The sequence below is a fragment of the Acanthochromis polyacanthus genome, chromosome 5, assembly GCF_021347895.1.
Source record: "Acanthochromis polyacanthus isolate Apoly-LR-REF ecotype Palm Island chromosome 5, KAUST_Apoly_ChrSc, whole genome shotgun sequence".
NCBI lineage: Eukaryota > Metazoa > Chordata > Actinopteri > Pomacentridae > Acanthochromis > Acanthochromis polyacanthus.
Genome location: NC_067117.1, coordinates 5459059 through 5479878, shown reverse-complemented (window position 1 = coordinate 5479878; position 20820 = coordinate 5459059). Strand labels below are relative to the sequence as shown.

The window sequence follows — 20820 nt, the reverse complement described above, 5'->3', positions numbered from 1 at the left end:
TTCAGTATTCATCATCGCAGTATCCAACGATGTTTACATGCTGTCCTGTCCAGAAGGCAGTGCGATGACTCCTTTGACTCTTCTTGGAAAACTCTGCGTGCGTTCCTGCTGTGATTTCAGCTCTCTCTGCCTACACGTTTAACTCACACCTGCTCCCTGACAACTCGCCAGAAGCATTTTGGAACTGGTGGACAGAAAAAAAAAAACGCTTGTAGAAGTGACACAGTATCACATCAAGGTGCGTTTAGTAGCTCCTCTGAAGCTTTCACATCGCAACGTCTCCCTCAGTACATGGAGCTGGATCGGTTGCCATGGAGCTGAAGGTGCTCTGACTTCTCCTGATCTGGAGCACCTCTAGGACGTCTCACCAGTGTCGATTTGACCGAGAGTTGATGCTCAGCGACTTTATTTATTTAACAGTCTTATCCCTTTGTCTTCTTAGTTGCTCTTCTGTGTTTTCATGTGCTGATGAGGACTTTCTAATTGGCATGCGAGCTCCAAAGCTAAATAGAAATTGAGGTGAGATTGTTTTTGAGAAACTAATATTCACTCTTTGTCGTGTGTTGATTCATATTCAGGGTACGTTTCGTCCGTAGTGTTGTGCTAGATTGTATTAGATTGAAAGATGTTCCCTGTATTTTGCAGCACTCCCTTCTCATACAGATAAAGCACAATGAGCGAAAACAGATCGGCTAGAAATGAAATTGCTACATTTCATCATCTGCTTATTAATTACTGTATCTGTAGACTATTATTTGATTACTTATGGCACCCTGAGAATATCAGTAAATCTGTCTTTACGTGGGTGAAGTTCAGCCCAGACAGTCACTTATAGGTGCGTGTTGTTATTGCTGTCATAACACGTTCCATATTTGCGCTCAACGCCGATCTTGAATTCAATGGAGAGGAGGGAAAGTGGTTCCCTGGCAACTTTAGGGAACAGCTTGTGCATCCTTGTCACATTGTCATGTGAAGGATAGCCGAGGGCCATCTCAACAGTCTCAGGCTGTCTGTCTGTGAATTATTTATCGAAGAGAAAGACGATGACATTTCTACACCCTGCGAGCAGGAGAGAGAGTGATGTCTTTCTCCGTGTCGCTCCTCATAGGTGGGCTTGATTTAAATATTTATTTACCGTGTTTACGCGCTAACAAGATCCAGTGGTTCTCATTTTAGATGAAATGTATAGGGCTCATGGCTCAGCGGTGCATACGCAGGATTTACCTCATCAAGAAAAGCTGCTTAGGCACCGCAAATATTTGCTCGCCCTTAATGCTAAATGCGTTTGAGCAATAAGATCCATAACAAGTTTCGAGTATTTACGACTGGTTTCATCCCTCCTCTTCCTTTAGAATATGCAAATTTTCTTTAAACATTATTAACAAGGTTCTGCCTCGGGCCAAGTGTTGCACTTCTCCCATAATTATACACGGCTCATTCTGAATCGCTGGGATTGTGTTTGACAAAATTAGCACTGCCAACAAGACCACAGGTTGTTTGAGAGACAGAAATGGAGGAGCACGTTAAGACGCAGCATTAGCCTCAGAGCTACAGAACACAGTGAAGATCCTGACTCCCCAAGGTCACCACCAGCACCCACTGCTGCTGCTCTTCACTCAGTGCAGCCGGCACAATCTCCTGGTTACCACAGCAACTCTGACTACAGACCTCCTGTAGTCAATCAGCACGTTACCAACTCATACACGCAGATGGCAACGAGGGGCGGCTGCACACATGCGCTCACAAAACACTGCACACACGGTCCCATGTGAACATCATCACTCATGTTCTGGTGCGATTGCATGTTCCCATCCTGGCACGACGAGGAACAGACGCAACACACAATCTTTTCGCCGTTTTCTTGATGCGTATCTGCCAAACACTCTTTTCTTTTCAGCGCGTGCAGTCGTGCCTCTGCCTTTGTTCAAAGTTCTCTTCTGAAGAAGAAAAATCAGCCTTAGCCTGCATAAATGGGAAAACCTTGGAAAGAAATTGGCCTCACAAGTATGCTGCTTGTTTGGATGTGAAGAGGCCTCCTGATTGAACGTCTTTAAAACGTCTTTGCTTCTGCAGATATTGTCTTTTGTTGTTGTCAGATGTGTTGAGGAGCAGATGGAGGTGGCACTGTCATATTGTGGAGACTTCTCTGCGTTTATATTCCAAGCGGTAATAATAAACCGTGATAGATTGTGGCAGATTTCTGGGGCATTTAATTGATGTTCCTGTCTTTCTCTGGAGTCTGTGCACATACGCAGGCGTTGGAGGAGTGGCTTTTGACTCACTTTCGCCACTTGTGCGCTTGAAAGGTCACATCTCACACGGTGTCTGACGATCAGAAGGCGTTTTTATTACATGTCAGCGCTTTGTAGCTTTAAAGCTCCTATATAACCGAGCCTTGGGAGGTAATCCATAGTGATTCGTGCTCCTGCCTCTTCCTCACACTTCACTGATCTTCATTCACATTATCCTAACTTTTCCTCTGTGAGACATGGCTGTAATTTTTTTTCCTGCTCCGTGCATCTGGTGTTTGTGGCATTTGAGTAATTTGTCATGAAGCGCTAATGTCTGACTCATAAGTCATCCATGTAATAAACGCCTTCTTATTCGCTCCCAAGGTCTGCAAAAAAAGAAAGCCGCGACATTTTTAGGCCATCTCAGCAGGGGGAATAAAGCCTTTTGTGCAAGTTATCTGTGTCGTGATGTAGTTATTTGAATCTTCCACTGAATCTTTTTCTGCTCACTGTATGTTTAGAGTACAGTATGTGGACTGAGTGTGGAGGATGAAAAAAAGAAGAGTTATTCCAGTTATTAATGCTCTGCTTGCGTTGTCTCTCCTCCTGTATTTTTTATTACTGCTTCCTCGTATAAATGTCAAAATGTTGAAGGTTAATAGTAAGTTAATTGTGAGCTAGCATGCTTTGATACACGGCTCGCAATCGTGCGCCTCGACAACAAAGTAGAGAAACATTTCATTTTGGATTCTAGCCATGGCTTTCCATTTCCTAATGTTTATGATTCGATTACACATCCATTAGTTCACCGGCAGTCATGTCTTTGCCGATAGGTCACAGTTCCCTGCAGCGTGCTATAGAAGCTCTCCAGTAGATGCTGCTGCACAGTGTATGCATGATCAGCTAATAACACATGTCATTTCAGGGTAGCTATAGTTAGTTTTGATTGCATCAAGTTTTAAAGCACCATGTTTCATCTGCAGATGTGCATTAAGGCTGAAACGGTACTGGAACATGTTCAGTTTGCTTGATCTGGCTTGTTTTTTTTATCTCTTTGTGCTTTGAATTCAGTTGGAAGAGAAAAGAAATAATGATTGCTTCCCCAGTAATTCAGGCAGTCATTTGGAAAATTGCCTGGTTACATTGTCTCAAAAGGGAACATTTGTTGTTTTTCATAGTATTCGAATATTGAATATTTGTTTTAGATTTTGGACGGTGGGACAAATCAAAACATCTATATTTGTTTTGTACTTGTATATTTATGGTGCTTCATATTCTCTGATTTCAGCATATCTGATGACATAGACCCCAAAAATGTTCACTTACGAGCCATATATAAGAAAACCAGGCAGCAAAATTGTCACCTTTGAAAAGCTGGAAAAGTTAAACGTCTCTCTCAACCGATGTATCGATTAATCTGCAAACCTTTTCAACTGTCTTCTCTAAACTGAGATAGAAAATGACTTCATTCACCGTTGCAAGATTGACTTTCGTTGTTACCGAGTGTGAGATTTCTCAGGCGGAGGATATCCCACTCTGAAATCAAAGTCCTGTCATATTTACTCGGGCACGTACTGTTTCATGCAGCGCTGAGAGGACCGAGGGCTCCATTTGTCAGCAGCATCTCAGCACTTAGCCCTCGGAGGTCTGTGGCTGTCGGCGTAACGAGAACAGGTTGCAGTAGGTGCTTTGAAACAATCCCCTCTTTACCTCTACTTCTTCAGAGTAAACTGACACGGCTGGGAAGTGAGATCTTATTCCGGGGTCAGAGAGAGTTCCGCTGAACTGCCGTGTCTAGTTACGTTCACATTTCCCTCTCTGTGTGTGTTTCAGATCTTCACACGCTACGGAAAATGCTACACGTTCAATTCGGGTCAAGATGGACGACCCCTGCTGGTGACGATGAAGGGCGGGACGGGTAACGGCCTGGAGCTGATGCTGGATATCCAACAGGATGAATACTTGCCTGTGTGGGGAGAAACCGGTAAGCTCACCTGCAGGACACATGAATCATCTCAACCTCAGTTCTGCAAATCTGAGCTGACACCACAAGATTGTTAATTATGTTTGCCCTCAAACAAGGACTTGGGCTGAAAAGAGATTTTTGTAATCAATTAATCACCACAGCAGACAGTTATTTTCAGTGTTGATGCTCTGAGAAATATCGGGGGAGAAAACCTATGGCAGGGATTCCCTCCTAATCCTGAAGATAGAGACTTAGCCATATTGCATTCACTGCGAGACCTTTTGATGCAATTGTAAAACCGTAAATCCATTTAGTGCAGTGAGGTGGTGCTGACTTCAGACCAAACAGGTCAGAAATGAGTTTTATCTGTCGAAAAATGTAGGCCCTGAAAGAGACAACTTCTCCTTCAGCGGCGTTCTCCACGCTTCCATTAATTATGAGTGATGATCCTTCAAAATACACCCTCATCATTTAAAGTGCGCCCGCTGTGTCCCCGAGATTTTATCGACTAATCTGTGTAAAGACAGATGGATGTTGATCAGGAACATTTTATCTCATTGTCGTATAATTGTATCACTTGTCAGCTGGGCCTCGAGGCCACATGGATCAAACAAGAGCAGAACCATTTGGCAGATATGAAATCAATGGAGGCTGCTGGTCTCTTCCGTCCAGGGTCGACCCCTCATCAGTGGAGTCGTCCTCCGCTCCAGACAGCCCTGAAACCCTGATCTTTGTGCAGCTGCATATGCTGCTGTGTGTTTGTGTTAATATTTTATAGCCACTGGGAAATAAATGTAAAGAGACATTTCGTTATGGTCGCAGAAACGGTGTGCTTATGGTCGCTATTAAACATGAAGCAGGAAGCCATGAACTATACTGCAGTATTTAAATGTAAGCTGCATCTGTTCCAAACCTCAGTGATTTAATTCTATAAATTTTAAATGCTCTTTAAATAGGAGTGATTAATAATTTGCAAAAGGAATGGCAGAAATCTAAGGATGCAGTCTCTACAGTGTATACAGTCACACCCCTTATTCACATACTTTCATATTTAGGATTGTTTACATTATTGTCAATAATTTGTACAGTTTACTGATCTGTTTTGTTTTTTTCAAAGCAGTATTCAATATATGGATCAATCTATAATTGAGGGACTTTTGAAGTACATGGGATATATCATGCATACATTATTATTTAAAGTAAAAAAAAAACTATTTTTTGTTCATTTTATGTTCATTATGATCATGTCTATACAAATTCCATAATTATTTATTAGGGAAACAATCACTTACTAGGCTTGCGCTAGCCGATCGCCACATCGTTTTGCTGGATGGCGCAGTCATTCTGAACAGTGTGAGCCACAGTGGCGCACCATTTTTCTTGTAAAAAGCAACAAAAAAGGGTTCGACTTACTTTTTCTTCTAAACGCCCGAGCGATAATATAAGGAAAACAAACTTTTTCTCTCGGCAGGCGTTGGTAACGGTCGGAGCCACCCGAATCTTGATCACGCGCCCGGGTCATGACCCGCTCTCAGCCAATCACAGAAAAGCATGCCATTTTTACTGCGTGAAATCTCTGAACTGTGTGCCACAAGGCGAGTCATTTGCGATCAGGAAAAGCGAAAAAGAGGAGGTTTTTGTTGACTTTATGCTGCAGTTGTGAGATATGGTACATAGTGAGGGTTGAAGAATTGGACATAGGAGGAAAAGAAGGTAAATTGGACATGAAATTAATATTTTTATGGGTCAAAAAGTTTTGATCATGAACATGTTTTCATGACAGTGACATCTGTCATCTGTGAAAGAGGAGTGAGTCGGTACACAACCATAAAAACTTCTGCTCGGAACTGCCTCAAGGTGGAGTCTGTGGACGAGCTGGTTACCCTGTCCCTGGAGGCGCCACCCTACAAGGAATTTGATATGACCTGTCATTCAGGATGTGGCGCCTCAACAGGAAGAGGAGGGCCTACCGCCAGATGCTCAGAGCAGCCGAGGAGGAGTGTAAAAACGATTAAAATAACAACATACATACAGATAAGTAGAAATAAAATAGAACTGTTTAATCGAGCATTTTTTTTACCTCAAAATGCACCAGAATGCAGGAAAATGACTCCATTTTTTCCGCTATCACTGACACAGAAATTTGTGGCTTTTTGTGGCTCCTTGTTATTCTTATGAGTGAGCCACAGCGGCTCTTCATTTCAAATTCCTAGTGCAAGCATAGATTTATTAATAAAAAATGACTGGATGTCACTAAGATGTCATCTAAATAGCTGTCTGAATTTAACAACCACCACCTTCTAATTAGCTGAACAATAATAAAATGAGCTTTTTCAAAAACTGTTTTGTTCTTTTGATTAAATTGAGAAAATAAAGACAGATATTTCTTTTTTTAGCAATATATCAAATTTTATATGGAAAATAACAAATTGTATGTGTCTGAGAAATCGCTTTCAACTAAGATACTTGTTACAAAAACACCTCTCAAGGAAGTCACATGACCTGCTCCACATGATGTCATTTCCTCCTGAAGAAAAGACTGGCAAGACTCCAAGGCTTTCTGACTTATTTAATATAAAGCAGTGTGTGGGTCAAGTGTGGATTTATCGCATGTCAACAGGTTTACTACAATATCTTTAGAAATAACTTTCAATTTCAGTTTTACTCAATTGTATATATAATATTTAGAAAAATCTTTCTGTAAAAATGCCATGTGGTGTTTGGTTAGAGGCGGCCATGTTGGTTTTAGGCCTGAAAACAGCAAAAACGTCAACTATGATATAAAAAGTCCCGCAATTATATATTGACCCATTTAGTGTTTTTGATTCTAGCTTTAGATTACTTCTTGAAAGTCAGACTTAAATTGAAACTACACAAAAAGACACAAATTCCTTAAACATCAGCGCCTTTGTTTATGTTGTTAAAGCCCAAATGATGCAGACTGACTCACTGATTAGTTCTGTTATAACAGCATTTATTACTTTATTATTGTTTATTCTGGCTGGATGCCCAAAAGAACATAATGTGCCGGTAGAGACACACAGGCCTTCATTCATCAAACTTGTGCAACTATATGCAGTGATCAGCGATGAATCTGACTTCTGCTACACCCATCTACTTACGCATTTACATTTGGATAAAGAAGCGCCTCCAGAATGCCCAATTTGGTCAAGCATCTCCCAGTGGAGGCCCTAAAAGCCTTATTGAAGGCAACCAATAAGAAAGACCAAAAAAAACGTGACGGGTAATGAACTCACTGGAGCAGGTGTTTGGGAAAGCTTCCCAGCAAATGATTTATGTGTCATTTGGTTCGTGTTCCTGCGTTGGTATTGTAGCTGCTCTGTGTTACACGTGTTCTTCAACCAGTCCATTATTTCCACATTATGAGCAAATTCAGCAGCAGTGGGGTGCGCAGTTTGTCAGTGTCTTGCAGCATTTTGGGCATTAAAAAGCTTATCCGTTGTTATCCTGACTGTAGTACGCTGAAACTTTCTCTCTATTAATATTACATCAAATCAAATTTAGTTATAAAGCACTTTCAAACAACCAGAACTGACCGAGGTGCTGTACAGAGGAGTAAAAAACGTGATCAAAAGATAAAACTAAGATAAAAGCGATAGAACTAGATAAAAACAATAGAACTAGAAACAAAATCCACAATAAAACATAAACAATAAATAGGCTAAACAGACTGGACTGTGCACACGGAAACAACAAACCTACGTGACGTGAAAACGCAGAGAAAAGAGGTGGGTTTCAAGAAAGGTTTTAAAATTAGACAGTGAGGAGTCCTGTCTGATGTGCAGCGGCAGCTCATTCCAGAGTTTTGGAGCTGCAACAGAAAACGCTCGCTCCCCTCTGAGCTTCAGCCTTGATCCGCTCGGTGCGTCGGGGTGGAGAAGCTCGGAGAGGTATGGTGGGGCGAGACCATTTAGGGATTTAAAAACAAATAAAAGAATTTTAAAATGAATTCTAAAATGGACGTGCAGCCAGTGGAGTGAAGCTAGAATCGGTGAAATGTGCTCAAACTTTCTTGTGTTAGAAGACGTGCAGCGGTGTTTGGAACCAGCTGGAGACGAGCGATGGAGGACCCACTAACCCCCATATACAGAGCAGTAATAACAGCCGAGTGGTCACGAAGGCGTGGATCAGTGTTTCAAAGTGCTGTCTCTGGAGAAAAGGTTTTATTTTTGCCTGCTGCCACAGCTTTATTCTGGCTGTCAAACTTCAGATCTCCGTCCACTTTTAACCCCAGATTACTAACAATAGGTCAGTATAGCTCAGATCAGTTGGAGGGGTCGCAGAGGTGCCACCAAAGACCATCACTCCGTCTTTGTCTCATTAAAATTTAGAAAGTTTGGAAACATCCAGGCCTCCAGCTCTTTCAAACAATTTAACACAGCTAAGAAGCCAAAGTCCCTGCAGTCATAAATAAAGATATTCATCCAAACACTTTAGTTTGACGCTTGTCCAAAGCTAAATAAAGACTAAAGGGGATTGACAGTACATTTGTTTCACTTGATAGTCAGATAAAGGTACAGAATGCAAAATAGACGCAGAAACACGGTGCGATTCACCGACTACAAATTTGCTCTAATTCACTTTTTAATTGGTGCACTTTTTAACGTCTTCAGCATAACAGAAAATTCCTCTGGCAAGTGCTCAGAGATGCAGTACTTGGAAAAAAAAACTTTAAAAATAACTGCATCAGTGGCATATTTTCACTCTAAGAGAAACTAAATGATGCTCTTGTACAGAGGCTTTCTGCCTTAGCGAGTAACACGCTTTACTGTTTTTGCTCGCCAGTTTCTGCCTGGACAGGGAGAACTGGGGATTGAACCATCAATTCTTTCTCGTTTATTATATTATCTTGTAGATAAAAGGGGAAATTCACATTTTCTGTAATGCTTATGCCAGTGCACCACTGGGGGGGGGAGAAGCTGATGATTTGGATTTTATCCATAGACATTACTGCTCACATGGTTGAAGCTTCAAACTGTGCATACACAAATAAATGATGAGATAAGTGAGTTCTTAGATCTTGCTGCCAAGTGAAAAACATCGTGGATACCCAACTCATCTATTATTTATACGTACAGTGGCCTCAAAAAGTATTTGGACAGCAAAAGAATCAGCAGCTTGCATGAGGTTCAGAAAATTATTCCATAAAATGTAAGATAAACCGATATTTGATCCATAGAAAAACACATCTAGTAGAGCTCTGAACAAATATTTTCGATTAAAATAAATATTTTAGGTTGTTACTTGGGAAGGAATGAACATACCTCCCTATATAGCAGCAAAAAGTTCTGGACTTTGTCCACTGGAAAGACAACTAAAGTGAGCTCAGTGAAAGGTCAAGTGTCATCTGCACAATGAAGGCCACCAGATGAGCACCAACTCAATTTTCCATCCTCCACAGTACAAATCGAAGAAAGAAGTTGCACAGACGTTGCGAGACCAGTAGCAGATTGGACCATACACTTGTGAGTAAAATCGAGAACAGATGAGAAAGAGCAGCGAGGGTCACTGCGGAGATCAACAAGAGTCACAAAATGCAATTCAGTTCACTCACAGTTCATTAGGATCAGCAGGTTTGAGGATGAAGAGAGCGTGATCCGGCAGAAACCGTTCACAGGCTCAAAGAATGAGACAGTCAGGAGGAAATCTGCATAAGAACACACACAAAAAGATTGAGCAGCTTTTGGAGATGTGCATTATTTTCAGATGAGTCTAAATTCAGCCCACCGGATCTGACGGTGGAAAGTTTTTGTTTAGACAGCCAGGGGAAGAATTCTAACCCTGCAGAGAAGCGTGGAGGTGTTTTCCTCACAAAGGTGTGGGTGAACTTGTATTGATTGAATCGTGAACTCTGAGTTACGCAGAGGAAACTTGGATGCAGACTTAAGGAAACCAAACATGAATGATTCAAGTGACATAAGTGGATCTTTCAGCAGGATCGGCTGCCTGTTGAAAGAATATTTTGCCCAGGAGGCAACTGAAGTCTTAGAATGTCTCTCTGGAGGAGTGACCTAAATCCCAGAGAGCTTCTATAGGATACCATGGGGGGAATGATGTCAGATCTGAAAGCTCAAACATGGAGAAAACTGTCCCCACAGCTACTACAGAAAGTGGTGATTTGCTGTCCAAATGTTGCAAACTAAAGGGAAGAACACTGCAACTGTGATCATTAGTGAAGCTGCTGTTTTGTGTATAACTGTACTTGGATACCAAACAGACTTTTTTTCTGAGGGTTATTTTTCTTGACGATTCTGCTTTCGCCTTGTGTCTTGAAAATAAATGTTTGCCTTGCCATTTTGTTATCTAATGCAGTTAAATTCATACATTCTGAAGCGTATCCCAGCAGGCATTAGGCAGGAGGCCGGTGGCTCCTGGGAGAGAATATTAATTTCGAGTTCCAGCTTCACCTGACCTGCATGTCTGCGGACTGTGGGGGGGAAACGAGGGCACCGAAAATGAGATCCAAACAGAACCAGGCAACGTGTCCTGCGTTACTGAGGATCGTGTATTCACAAGAGTGTTTTCATACTAGAAACTAAGAAGGTTGTATATTTTTTGCTAAAAGAAATTCTCTATGGAATTGTCACATAGCTGGAATTATTTCACATGAAAGCACGGGAGTTGAAATTGCTTTGAGGCAAATATGGAAAAAAAACACAAAACACTTGGATTGCATCATGTTTGGTAAATGTTTTATTTCATCCCAAGGTTCAGCTCAGCTCTATACAGTTATTTCAACTGTATAAAGTTATTTCAGCTGTGTAAGGACGACAGATGGCCGTGACTTTAAGATGACATGAAGTTCAGCGAGCGAGAGCATGAGCGCTTCGTACTGCATGTGTTTGCGCTGCTCCAGGCCTCAAGCGTTTGTCTTGGCAGCAGCAGAAAATGGATTTGTATCTGGCCTCAAAAGCTCTGTGTAACAGTAAAAGTCTGCCGCTCTTTGTCGAAGCTCTCTTGCTGCAGAATTCCAGCCGCATCTCTGGAGCTCTTTAATTGAAAATGGAGAGAAATCGTGGCGTTTAGAAGATGAAACCGAGCGACTATCTGGAAGACGAGGACGCAGGAAACTGACATCCTACTCTATCCTGGAGCCAGCACTCAGAAAAACAGAGCTAAATCGCTTGAATCCGGCCTGCCATCACGGCGATAAGTCGCTCCAGGTCTCTGCAAATGCGATAGGAATATGTTTGCACAAGTGTAGGTTTTAGTCGCCGTGTCATTGTGATGTTCCCCTGATCTCAGTATCAGAGAGGCCAATCTGCTTCATTTAAAATCCATGCGGCACGGTGCTGTAGCAAAGGAAGCTGTCAGCTGTATTGATTTTCCGTTTTCCTCATCATCATTTATTTATTAATTTATCCATTCATTCTCATTTCCCCCGTATTGTACATGAGACTCCCGTGGGGCACCTGCTGTCATCAGGTGGTCTATTTGTGAAGTTCATCCTTTCACTCCTCATTCATTATAAACTCCCAAAAGACCACAGCGTGTTTGTCATCTATAGAAGACTGCAGGTTCAGCTAATGAATAAGCAATCCCTCCCAGGGAATGGTGCTTTGTGGCTCGGAAAGGAGTACATGTTTCACAGAAATTGTCATTTCTTTGTTTTTGTTGTTCTTGAACCTTCATGTTGTCCTGTGGGTCAAAATTGACCCGTTTTAAAGTTTGAAAATGTGGAAAAAAAATATAGATTTTCACAGTGAAACTTCTGATCTCTCTTTCAACATTTTTGGGAAATCTTTGAACATTTTTTGGTGAAAAAAGAAATGCTAAAAAGGTTTCTTTAAGAACATTCACAAAAAGTCAACCAAAATACAGCGAATTTCACTGGATTTTGGTTGATTTTTTTTTTGTGTGGATGTTCATGAGGAAAATATTAGAAGTTTTACTGATATATGTGATCACTTTAGATATTTTTAGGATTTTTTTGGAAGATTTTTACTCATTTTTTGAAAATATTTACAAGACTTTTCTTGCCAAATTTGAAGGATTTAAAAAAAAAACTTTTAAGGGTAACTTTTGAGGAATTATTGGAATTTTCTTCCTGAAGGTTTTGCAATTTTTCCAGAAACTTGTAGAATTTTTTTGCTGAATTTTTGGATTTTTTTCTGACAAGGAAATGATATTTTTTGGTGCCTGTAAATGAGGACAACAGGAGGGTTAACTCTTCGTTTTTCAGCCTGTTTCGCTAGCTGGAACATATTCCAACGCTTCAGAGCTTCGTCTCCATCTGATTAGAAGCAACTGCTGCTGGTTAGATCCTGTAGGCCAATGTGTGCATGCAAATCGTCCCTGTTGTAAATGTCCTGACCTCTTCTTGTCAACAGACGAGACATCGTTTGAAGCGGGGATCAAAGTTCAGATCCACACCCAGGACGAGCCGCCGTTCATAGACCAGCTGGGCTTCGGAGTGGCGCCGGGCTTCCAGACCTTTGTCTCCTGTCAGGAACAGCGGGTACGTCTTGGGAAAGATGACAGAAATGAAACACTGAAAACACACCAACACGTCTCAGCGTATTTTGTCGACAGCAGACTGGAAGTTAGTATTGACCTTTTAATCTAATTTGAAGAAGACGTTTGCAAATCAAAATATCTAAAAATGATTCCATGTTTCAGTGAGTGAATGATTAAGATATTTGGAATCTATTTTGTTTCTTAACTGTTCCTGTAGATGAATAAAAGATGCTGCTATCCTCCTACTCAGAGAATTATCCAGTGAACTTGCTTTGCACTCTTAACGGCACTCTCACACGAGCAGGAATCCTGACATAGTGTGTCTTTTTACTGCATGCATTGCTAAAACATGGCAGCAGTGTTACCCACAATGCAGCCTGACCTCTGACGGTCTGAGATTCAAGTTCGTTCTGCAAGGAGCAAGCAGTGTAGCCTTGAACCGCCAGCCTCGGGCAGAAACGAGTTCTGGTAACCGCTTCTTCTCTAAATCCAAAACCCCAGAAGTGACTTTTTTATTGTCAAGCTTGTATTCTTTAGTCCCAACAGAAGCTGCTTCAAGTAACATCACTTGAGGCAATTTATCATGGTGCAAAAAAAGTTAAAGCAACTATTTTTCGCCCCATGTGTGCAGCGCTATTGCCCAAAACTTGTAAACAAACTTAGATATGTAAGAGTGGTGGAGCTCCTCACTATGGGGGCTTTCAACATCACACATCCTGCAGAGCCCAGGTGACCCTGCCAGGCTTGATAAAGCTCCATCCTGTGTCACAGCAGCTGTAACACATACAACCATCTGGAGGATCTTTCTCCTGCCTCCCCGGTACTCCTGATGCTGCTGCTGCCCTTGTCTGGCCCCGTCGCTCCCAGCAGACTGAGAGCGTTACTGAACTTTCCTCACCCAGTCGGTATCTCAATCATTTGAAATTTAAACTGTGAGTGAGCACAAGCTGTTCAGTTTGCGGAGCTTATCAGAGTCTCTGCGGGTTGAATAATGTCGGAGCAAATGGTACACCTTCTGAATGCATTTAAAAGCTTCATTAAGAGGTATACCATACGGTGGTATTTGCTGAAATTGGTAAAATACCGCTCACACAAACAGATTTTCATCTCTTTTTGCTGGCCGCTTTCAGCTTCCTGGCTGTCACAGAGGTCTCAAAGTGAGCGTGCAGTGTGTACTGTGCACAAACAACAACCTGGCTTGTGAAGCTGCCAGGAAAACAGCTCACATAACAAGTAATCCATGAAGTGAAAAGTGAAATTTAAAGCACAGGACAGCTCACACGGCACACGAGGCTCAGTGAGGAGGAGTTACTTTGTCAGTGGTACTGTTCAAGGCTTGTGTGGGACCCCGGGGAGTTGAAGTGAGGCTTCCTACAAGGTAAGCACTATGCTGTGTTTTGAAGGACAAATGCTATCCTTCCTTCACACAAAGGATGTTTAAAAAAAACATAATTTTGCCTCTTTTTCACTTACAAGGCAGACGGTTTGCCATGAGCCCATCAGTTGAGGATGGTTGATTTTTATTCTCCATGAATATCGCGGAGGGGGTAAAAAGGGGCAGTCTTTTTTTTTTGCTAGAAAGACTTTTAGCACTTAGCCTCCAATGCCACAGTGCAGCTGAAGGGTCTGTTCTTGCTTGGCGGCCCCTTGGAGACCTGCACAGCCCTAATAGTGACCCGCATGGTGCCTTAGCATAGATAAGGAGCACAGACTTTCCCCCCAGTCGGCTTGCAGGAGCGAATGTAGGTTATTCCTCTGAACTGTGAATAATTCTCTGGGCGTGATGTCCAGCAAGCAGCCAAATCATATACTCTGGCCCCTAATATGCTACAGAACCGTGCATAATGAATGGTGGAGAGAATGAGGTGGATTTAGGAGCGATCTCAGTCCTTCCACGTCCACACCACCAGTGAGTGCGCTCCAGTGTCGGCAGGCTGCTGCAGGATTTTGCATGCTGCCAATGTCGCGTCTGCAGGAGAGTGTCCTTCTTTGTTTTTCTTGATTTCTCACCAGCTCCATTACTTTTCTTCCCTCTCGAACAGTCATTACAATTCCTCTAATACAATTCCCCCTCTTTAATATGCTTCTCCTCTCTCTCTTTCTCTCTCTCTCTCCTCCTCTTTCTCAGTCTCTGTATATTTATTCTATTGTCTGGCAGCCTCACTCTTCATTAATCTAATGCAGTTTACTCACATTCGTTCAACTCCCTGCTTCAGCAGTCCTGTAGTGTAAAGCTGTCTGGGACTTCTCAGCCAAACTGTCACTCACAGTGATCCCACAAAAGAAAAATCTGCAATACCCCCCCCCCCCCCCCCCCCACTTGACATAAAAAACTAAATCTTCAAAATATTTATTCTCCCCAAGTTTCTCTGTCCGTTCAGCCTGCCGTCGTACATTTGGTTTGTTCTCTCACTTAATGAAGAGGGAATTTAGGTCACAATCTTAACATGATTTGTTTTCTTCTTCGTGGTCATTATACAGCTAGCAGCACGCTGAAATGTCCGGAAATCGTTCATGTCAGGTTGGCTTTTGTCCACTCTTACAGAAATAAGCTTTTGCGAGAACCAGTGTGAAGTAATGCAGCCGCAGTGTGGTGAAGGAAAGGCTGAGAAGAGCCTTTGAACAATGCAGAGAAATTGAAATAGCAGATGTCTGTGCATAAGAGAGCCATTATCAAGTCATATAGCTCCTTTGATAGCTCTTGTCCGTGTGATGATGTGAATAAATACACGTGCACCTATTATTGATTATCACACTTTGCCCAGCTCTGATGGTTTTTATGTTCTGCTTGACTTTGGCGATGTCCTTGGTGCGAAAATAAGCCGAGGAATCGTCATCATCCCCTGATTAGATGTTAGTTGCAGCTATCTGGCTTGTCCTGTGCTGTATGTGTCTGCATGTGCATGCTGTATGCGCATGTTGAAGCATCACGGGGGGTTATTAGTAACCAAATCCAGTGTGCGACACCCGTGACTGCCTCTCGCACTTTAGTACAAATTGTAAAATCCAAGTCCCTAAATCACAACAGTGGCCTTTAATTTATTGCTGTGTGAGCACTCAGTGATGCACCGTTTGAACTGATGAGACGGAAACAGACAAGGGCTGTTTTATAGCTTCCTACTTCATTTAATGCAGCAGATTTCTCCTTTCTGTTACTTAAGTGGTCTAAACTGGTCCAAAGAAAGTAGTGTGGAGAAGCAGGGATGTGTCAGCTTCTCAAATGGGAATATTTTTTGATGGTACCGAATCCCTCTGGGATCTGGACTGTTGGTTGTATAAAATGAGGAATATGAAGATGCCAAATTGGGACTTTGGGGAAGCTGTGATTGGCATTTTCCACTACAAAACAATTAATGTAGAAAATTAGAACTTATTAGAGTGAAATAGTCATTAATAAGTTAAAGACGAAGGGTAGAAATTCAAAGATAAAAGTACATTTAGACTTTAAAACATTAAAACCACCTACCTGAGGCTGCGTCGGTCCCCCACAGCTCCGACCCTCTAGGCCACAGGATCTCTGGAGTTGTCCTGTTCAGTCTGGCAGTGGAACGCTGGCGGCACATCCTTTGGGTCCTGTAGGTTGCAGGGTGAGGCCCTGAGGTGTTCCAGCACATCTCACAGATGCTCTTTTAGAGACCGGGTCAACACCTTGGGCTCCTTGACGTGTTCACTGAGCCGTTCCTGAGCACAGGGCATTGTCCTGATGAGGCTGCTGGTGCTGGGGAGTGCCATTACCATTACGGCTGTTGCTTAGTCTGAAAGAACGTTTAGATGGGTGGTACGTGTCACATCAGATCCACATGAATGCCAGGACCCCAGGTGTCCCAGTAGAACACTGCATTGTTGGGAGCATCATTGTTATTCACTTGTGCTATTAGGGGCTCTAATGTTGTGGCTGATTAGCATGCAATATAAGTATTTAAAACATAAATCTGTATAATATATGCATAATAAAGGCTACACTGTATAATCAGAATGAGAAGTACTTTAGTAATCCTTGCAGGAATGTTGCTTGGTAAACAGTTGCTCAGGTATGTGAAAGCGGTAGTTTGAAGAATATGATGTCCAGTTTTTTAGTGTATAATGATGGAACATACACATTTGCTTTATTTGTAAAGATAAATATGCAATCACATGTTGAGTGTCAGTATGAAAATGAGCAGAGAAATGGGGCAGTATAATGAAAGACCAAGAACAGGCAGAAATCACCGGACAGAGGCTATCTTTGTTGCACCCTTGTGTTCAGAATATGACTATACCGGGCTTTGCAAAAGTTCTGTTACACGGTTTCATGATCTTTAGAGACGTTTACATGTCGGAGTGAAAAATTCCATTAAACAAACTGAAAGTTCTACCTTATAGGCAGGTGTCATTAACACAATTTTTTCTCCAGTGAAGTTGTATCAAGATGGAAGTCAAAAGAGTTGAGATATCTGCTCTCCTTCATGCTGAACATCAGCCGGATGACCGTCCACAGAGTCGCAGAGAGGCTCAAGAATGGTGAAGATCTTTCAGATGATCTTTCAAGAATGGTGAAGACCTGAAAGATCTTCACCATTCTTTAGCCTCTCCGCGACTCCGTGGACGGTCATCCGGCTGATGTTCAGGACAAAGGAGAGCAGATATCTCAACTCTTTTGACTTCCATCTTGATACAACTTCACCGGAGAAAAAAATTTGTATTAAGGACACCTGCCTATAAGGTAGAACTTTCAGTTTATTTAATGGAATTTTTCACTCCGACATGTAAACGTCTCTAAAGATCATGAAACCGTGTAACAGAACTTTTGCAAAGCCCGATATAGGCGTTCTGTGTCCAGGTTGTGTGAAGTAAAGTGTGCATTTGTCAAATAACACGAAGAACACGGTGTTTTCTCCTGCAGTGAGGCTGTTTAGAGTGAAACTCTGACAACATCACAGCTCTGCTACACAGCTGATACTATTCAGTTCCTGCATGAAGAGTGGGCAGTACAATGAAAGCACAGAGGGAGACTAGGAATAGGAGAAGCGTAGGAGAGAGGCTCCCACGACAACCACTGTTACACACATGTGTTCACTATGGAGTAAGAACCAGATTCATCATCTGTGCCAAATACAGTAAACGTGTTATGGCCTCTCATATAGGCAGAGTAACAAGTTTGTCATCTTATTGACAGAAAGCACAAGGTCAGACTGCTGCATTAACAGTCTGCACCACTGGATGCTCATCAGATGGCATTATTTTATTCCTAAAGTGGTCCTCCCTGTCTTTCAGCTGACGTACCTGCCTCCACCGTGGGGGGACTGCAAAGCCACACCGATGGACTCGGACTTCTTCAACACTTACAGCATCACGGCCTGCCGGATCGACTGTGAGACGCGATACCTGGTGGAGAACTGCAACTGCAGGATGGTCCACATGCCCGGTAGGCGCCAGAGGGGGAACGTCACTGCTGGATACAGATAAAGCTCCGTTCATTTAGAAAAATGTGAAGTGCTGGAAGTGTCTGGTGTTGTAATCTCTTCGGAAATACTTTGATTTGAATCTGCAGTGGCAAAAACTATTGTCGAGGAACAAACAGCTTTTTGCGAGCAACTGCAGAAAATCAGATACTTTCACACTCCAGTGGATCGGAAAACTCGACTGTTTTCACTTTGTGTTTGCGCAGTGATTACAGCTGGCGTTGGCTGTCTACCGCCTACATTTAATCACTGTGTGGCATCTCAAATGGCAAATTGAAAAGGAGTTTGGCACAGAGGAAGCGTTCGGATTTGGCCTCCGTTACCCCTCACTCACCTGTCTAATAATTGTTAATGTCTCTCTCACACAGACGGCCTGACAGTCTGTCTGTGTGATGATCAGGATTAGCTGCTATCTCCAAGTGATTGTGCAGTTGATTAATGCGAGTCTACGGGGAACTCGCCTATTTAAAACCCTTTGCCCCCTGCGGATTGTGCTCCGCTCCCGTGCATCACTCCAATCTCCCTCTCATTAGAGTGATTTTTAAAGAGTACGACCCAAATAAACAATGAAGAATTCCCTCCACATTCACGGCATGTCTTGTTCCGGTGTTGTCCTCGTAGAGAAGCCTGAAAACAAGGGTGACGTGGGAGTGGTGATGAGAGGCAGCAAAAGCACAGAAGTTAATGAAATCAATTACAAGATGTGATCATGTTTATGACGAATATCCAGTCGTGATAAGCGTGGTAATGAGGACACAAAATTAATTATAAGCCCTGATTTCCTTGTCTTTTGTGCCTCTTTGCAACCTTTTTTTCTCCCTGTTTGTGTGTCAGACTGAGAACATTGTGTTTCTCCTGCCTGTCCTTAGGAGATGCCCCATACTGCACCCCGGAGCAGTACAAGGAGTGTGCAGATCCTGCCCTGGGTGAGGAGATAAACCAGCATGCTGCTGTGTGTGTGTGCATGTGTGTCTGTGTGTACAGTGTTCTGAGCTCCTGATCCAAGCTGATAACAGATAATAGTGTTCAGTCCGCCTGGTGGTAGCCAATAGTAGAACCTCAGGCCTGGCACTGGGGCTCTTCTTTCCACGCTCCCCTGTCTCTCCATCAGCTGATACCTCTCAGGCCTTTCATGTCTGTTGCTTGCTTTCTTACCAACTCGCACTTTCCCACTCTCTCATGACACCGGCTCACGTGTCGGCCTCTGGCTGCTGCTGTCGCTCTGACTCTGTCGGCATGTGTCTTATATCTTGTTTATTTCTCGTTGGGGTGTCGAGGGTCGCTCCTCACGGCGTCTTTTCACAAGTTCTCTCTGATGCCTCTCACTCAGCGGGTATTTTGTTTGTCGTCCTAGGGTGACGATAAATCTGTCTGTCCGTGTGTCTTCACTCTTTCAATCTTCATCTCTTTCTTCTCTCTCTTTCGCTCTCTCTCTCTCTGTCTGCTTCATTTTTCAGACTTCCTTGTGGAGAGAGACAATGACTACTGCGTGTGCGAGACGCCATGCAACCTGACACGCTATGGTAAAGAGCTGTCCTTTGTCAAGATACCCAGCAAAGCATCAGCAAAGTACCTCGCCAAGAAATTCAACAAGACAGAGCAGTACATAGCGTAAGTCATATTTTGATGTCTTACTTATCCAAAAACCAGCTTGGATTTTTCTGAGTTGCTTTTCTCGTTTCTTTTTTTTTTTCCCCCACATTGTCACGTTGACGCTCTCTTCGGCACAACCAATCTTTTACTGCAGACTGAGAAGCTGTTTCACATGAAGCAGCTGGAAGTTAAACTCATCAGCCATCCGTCACTTCTAGAGTGAGTGGCCTTCAGAAGTTTTTGTGGGTCATTCAGTGTGATTTATCAACTTATAGTGCGGTTACAATGTGGAGTTAGGAACCTGTTGTGTTACTGTTTTACACAATGTGTCACGCAGCACTACTGTATACAGTCAATGGAAAGAATTATGAGACCACCCTTGTTTTCTTCAATTTCTTGTTCATTTTAATGTCTGGTACAACTAACGGTACATTTGTTTGGACAAATATGACAACAACAAAAATAGCTCATAAGAGTTTAATTTAAGAGCTGATATCAGACATTTTCCATGGTTTCTTGATAATAACCAAAATCACTTCTGCCAAAGACAGTGCTGTTAGGATTCCATGTTTTCTTTTCTGTCTGTTTTAGTCACATGACACACACTGATTCATAACCATTGTTTCTGATGACTGCAGCCACGCGTCTCTTCATGTTCTCCACCAGCTTCTGACATTGTTCTGCTGTCACAGCAACCCATTCCTGTTGCACAAATTCAAACAAATTTGCTTTGTTTTTGGGCTTGTGGTTCTCCATTTAGCGTTTGATGATTTTCCACAGGTTTTCAGCAGGATTTAGATCTGGTGATTGAGCAGCCAAGGTTCCAATGTTCTGGTTCTCTATCCAGGCTTTAACTGACTGATTGTCTTGTTGGAAAATCCAGTCATTGGAGGCAGGAAAGAGTTTTTCAGCTGATGGACTGTTTTCAAGAGTAGCCCCAAACATGACCTGGTTCATTTGCCCTGTTCCACCCAGACTGAAACTACCCCAGATGGTCACTGATCCACCCCATGTTTTACTGTAGGGGCAGACAGTCTGGTTTGTAGCTTCTCCAGGCTTCCTCCTAACCAGTAAGTTGGCTGGAGTGGGCATCAACTGAAAACTGGATTCA

General features: G+C 42.6%; 1 protein-coding gene across 3 annotated transcripts in view; it reads left to right on the top strand.

The window, feature by feature from the left end:
• Nucleotides 1-20820, top strand: part of asic1b (acid-sensing (proton-gated) ion channel 1b) — a 195821-nt gene that overhangs the window by 161503 nt on the left and 13498 nt on the right. For all 3 annotated transcript variants that reach the window (XM_022206773.2, XM_022206771.2, XM_022206772.2), the window contains 5 exons: nt 4065-4215; nt 12549-12676; nt 17929-18079; nt 18986-19042; nt 19574-19727. In XM_022206773.2, coding sequence (XP_022062465.1) covers nt 4065-4215; nt 12549-12676; nt 17929-18079; nt 18986-19042; nt 19574-19727 — 641 coding nt within the window. The remainder of the gene's footprint in view (nt 1-4064; nt 4216-12548; nt 12677-17928; nt 18080-18985; nt 19043-19573; nt 19728-20820) is intronic.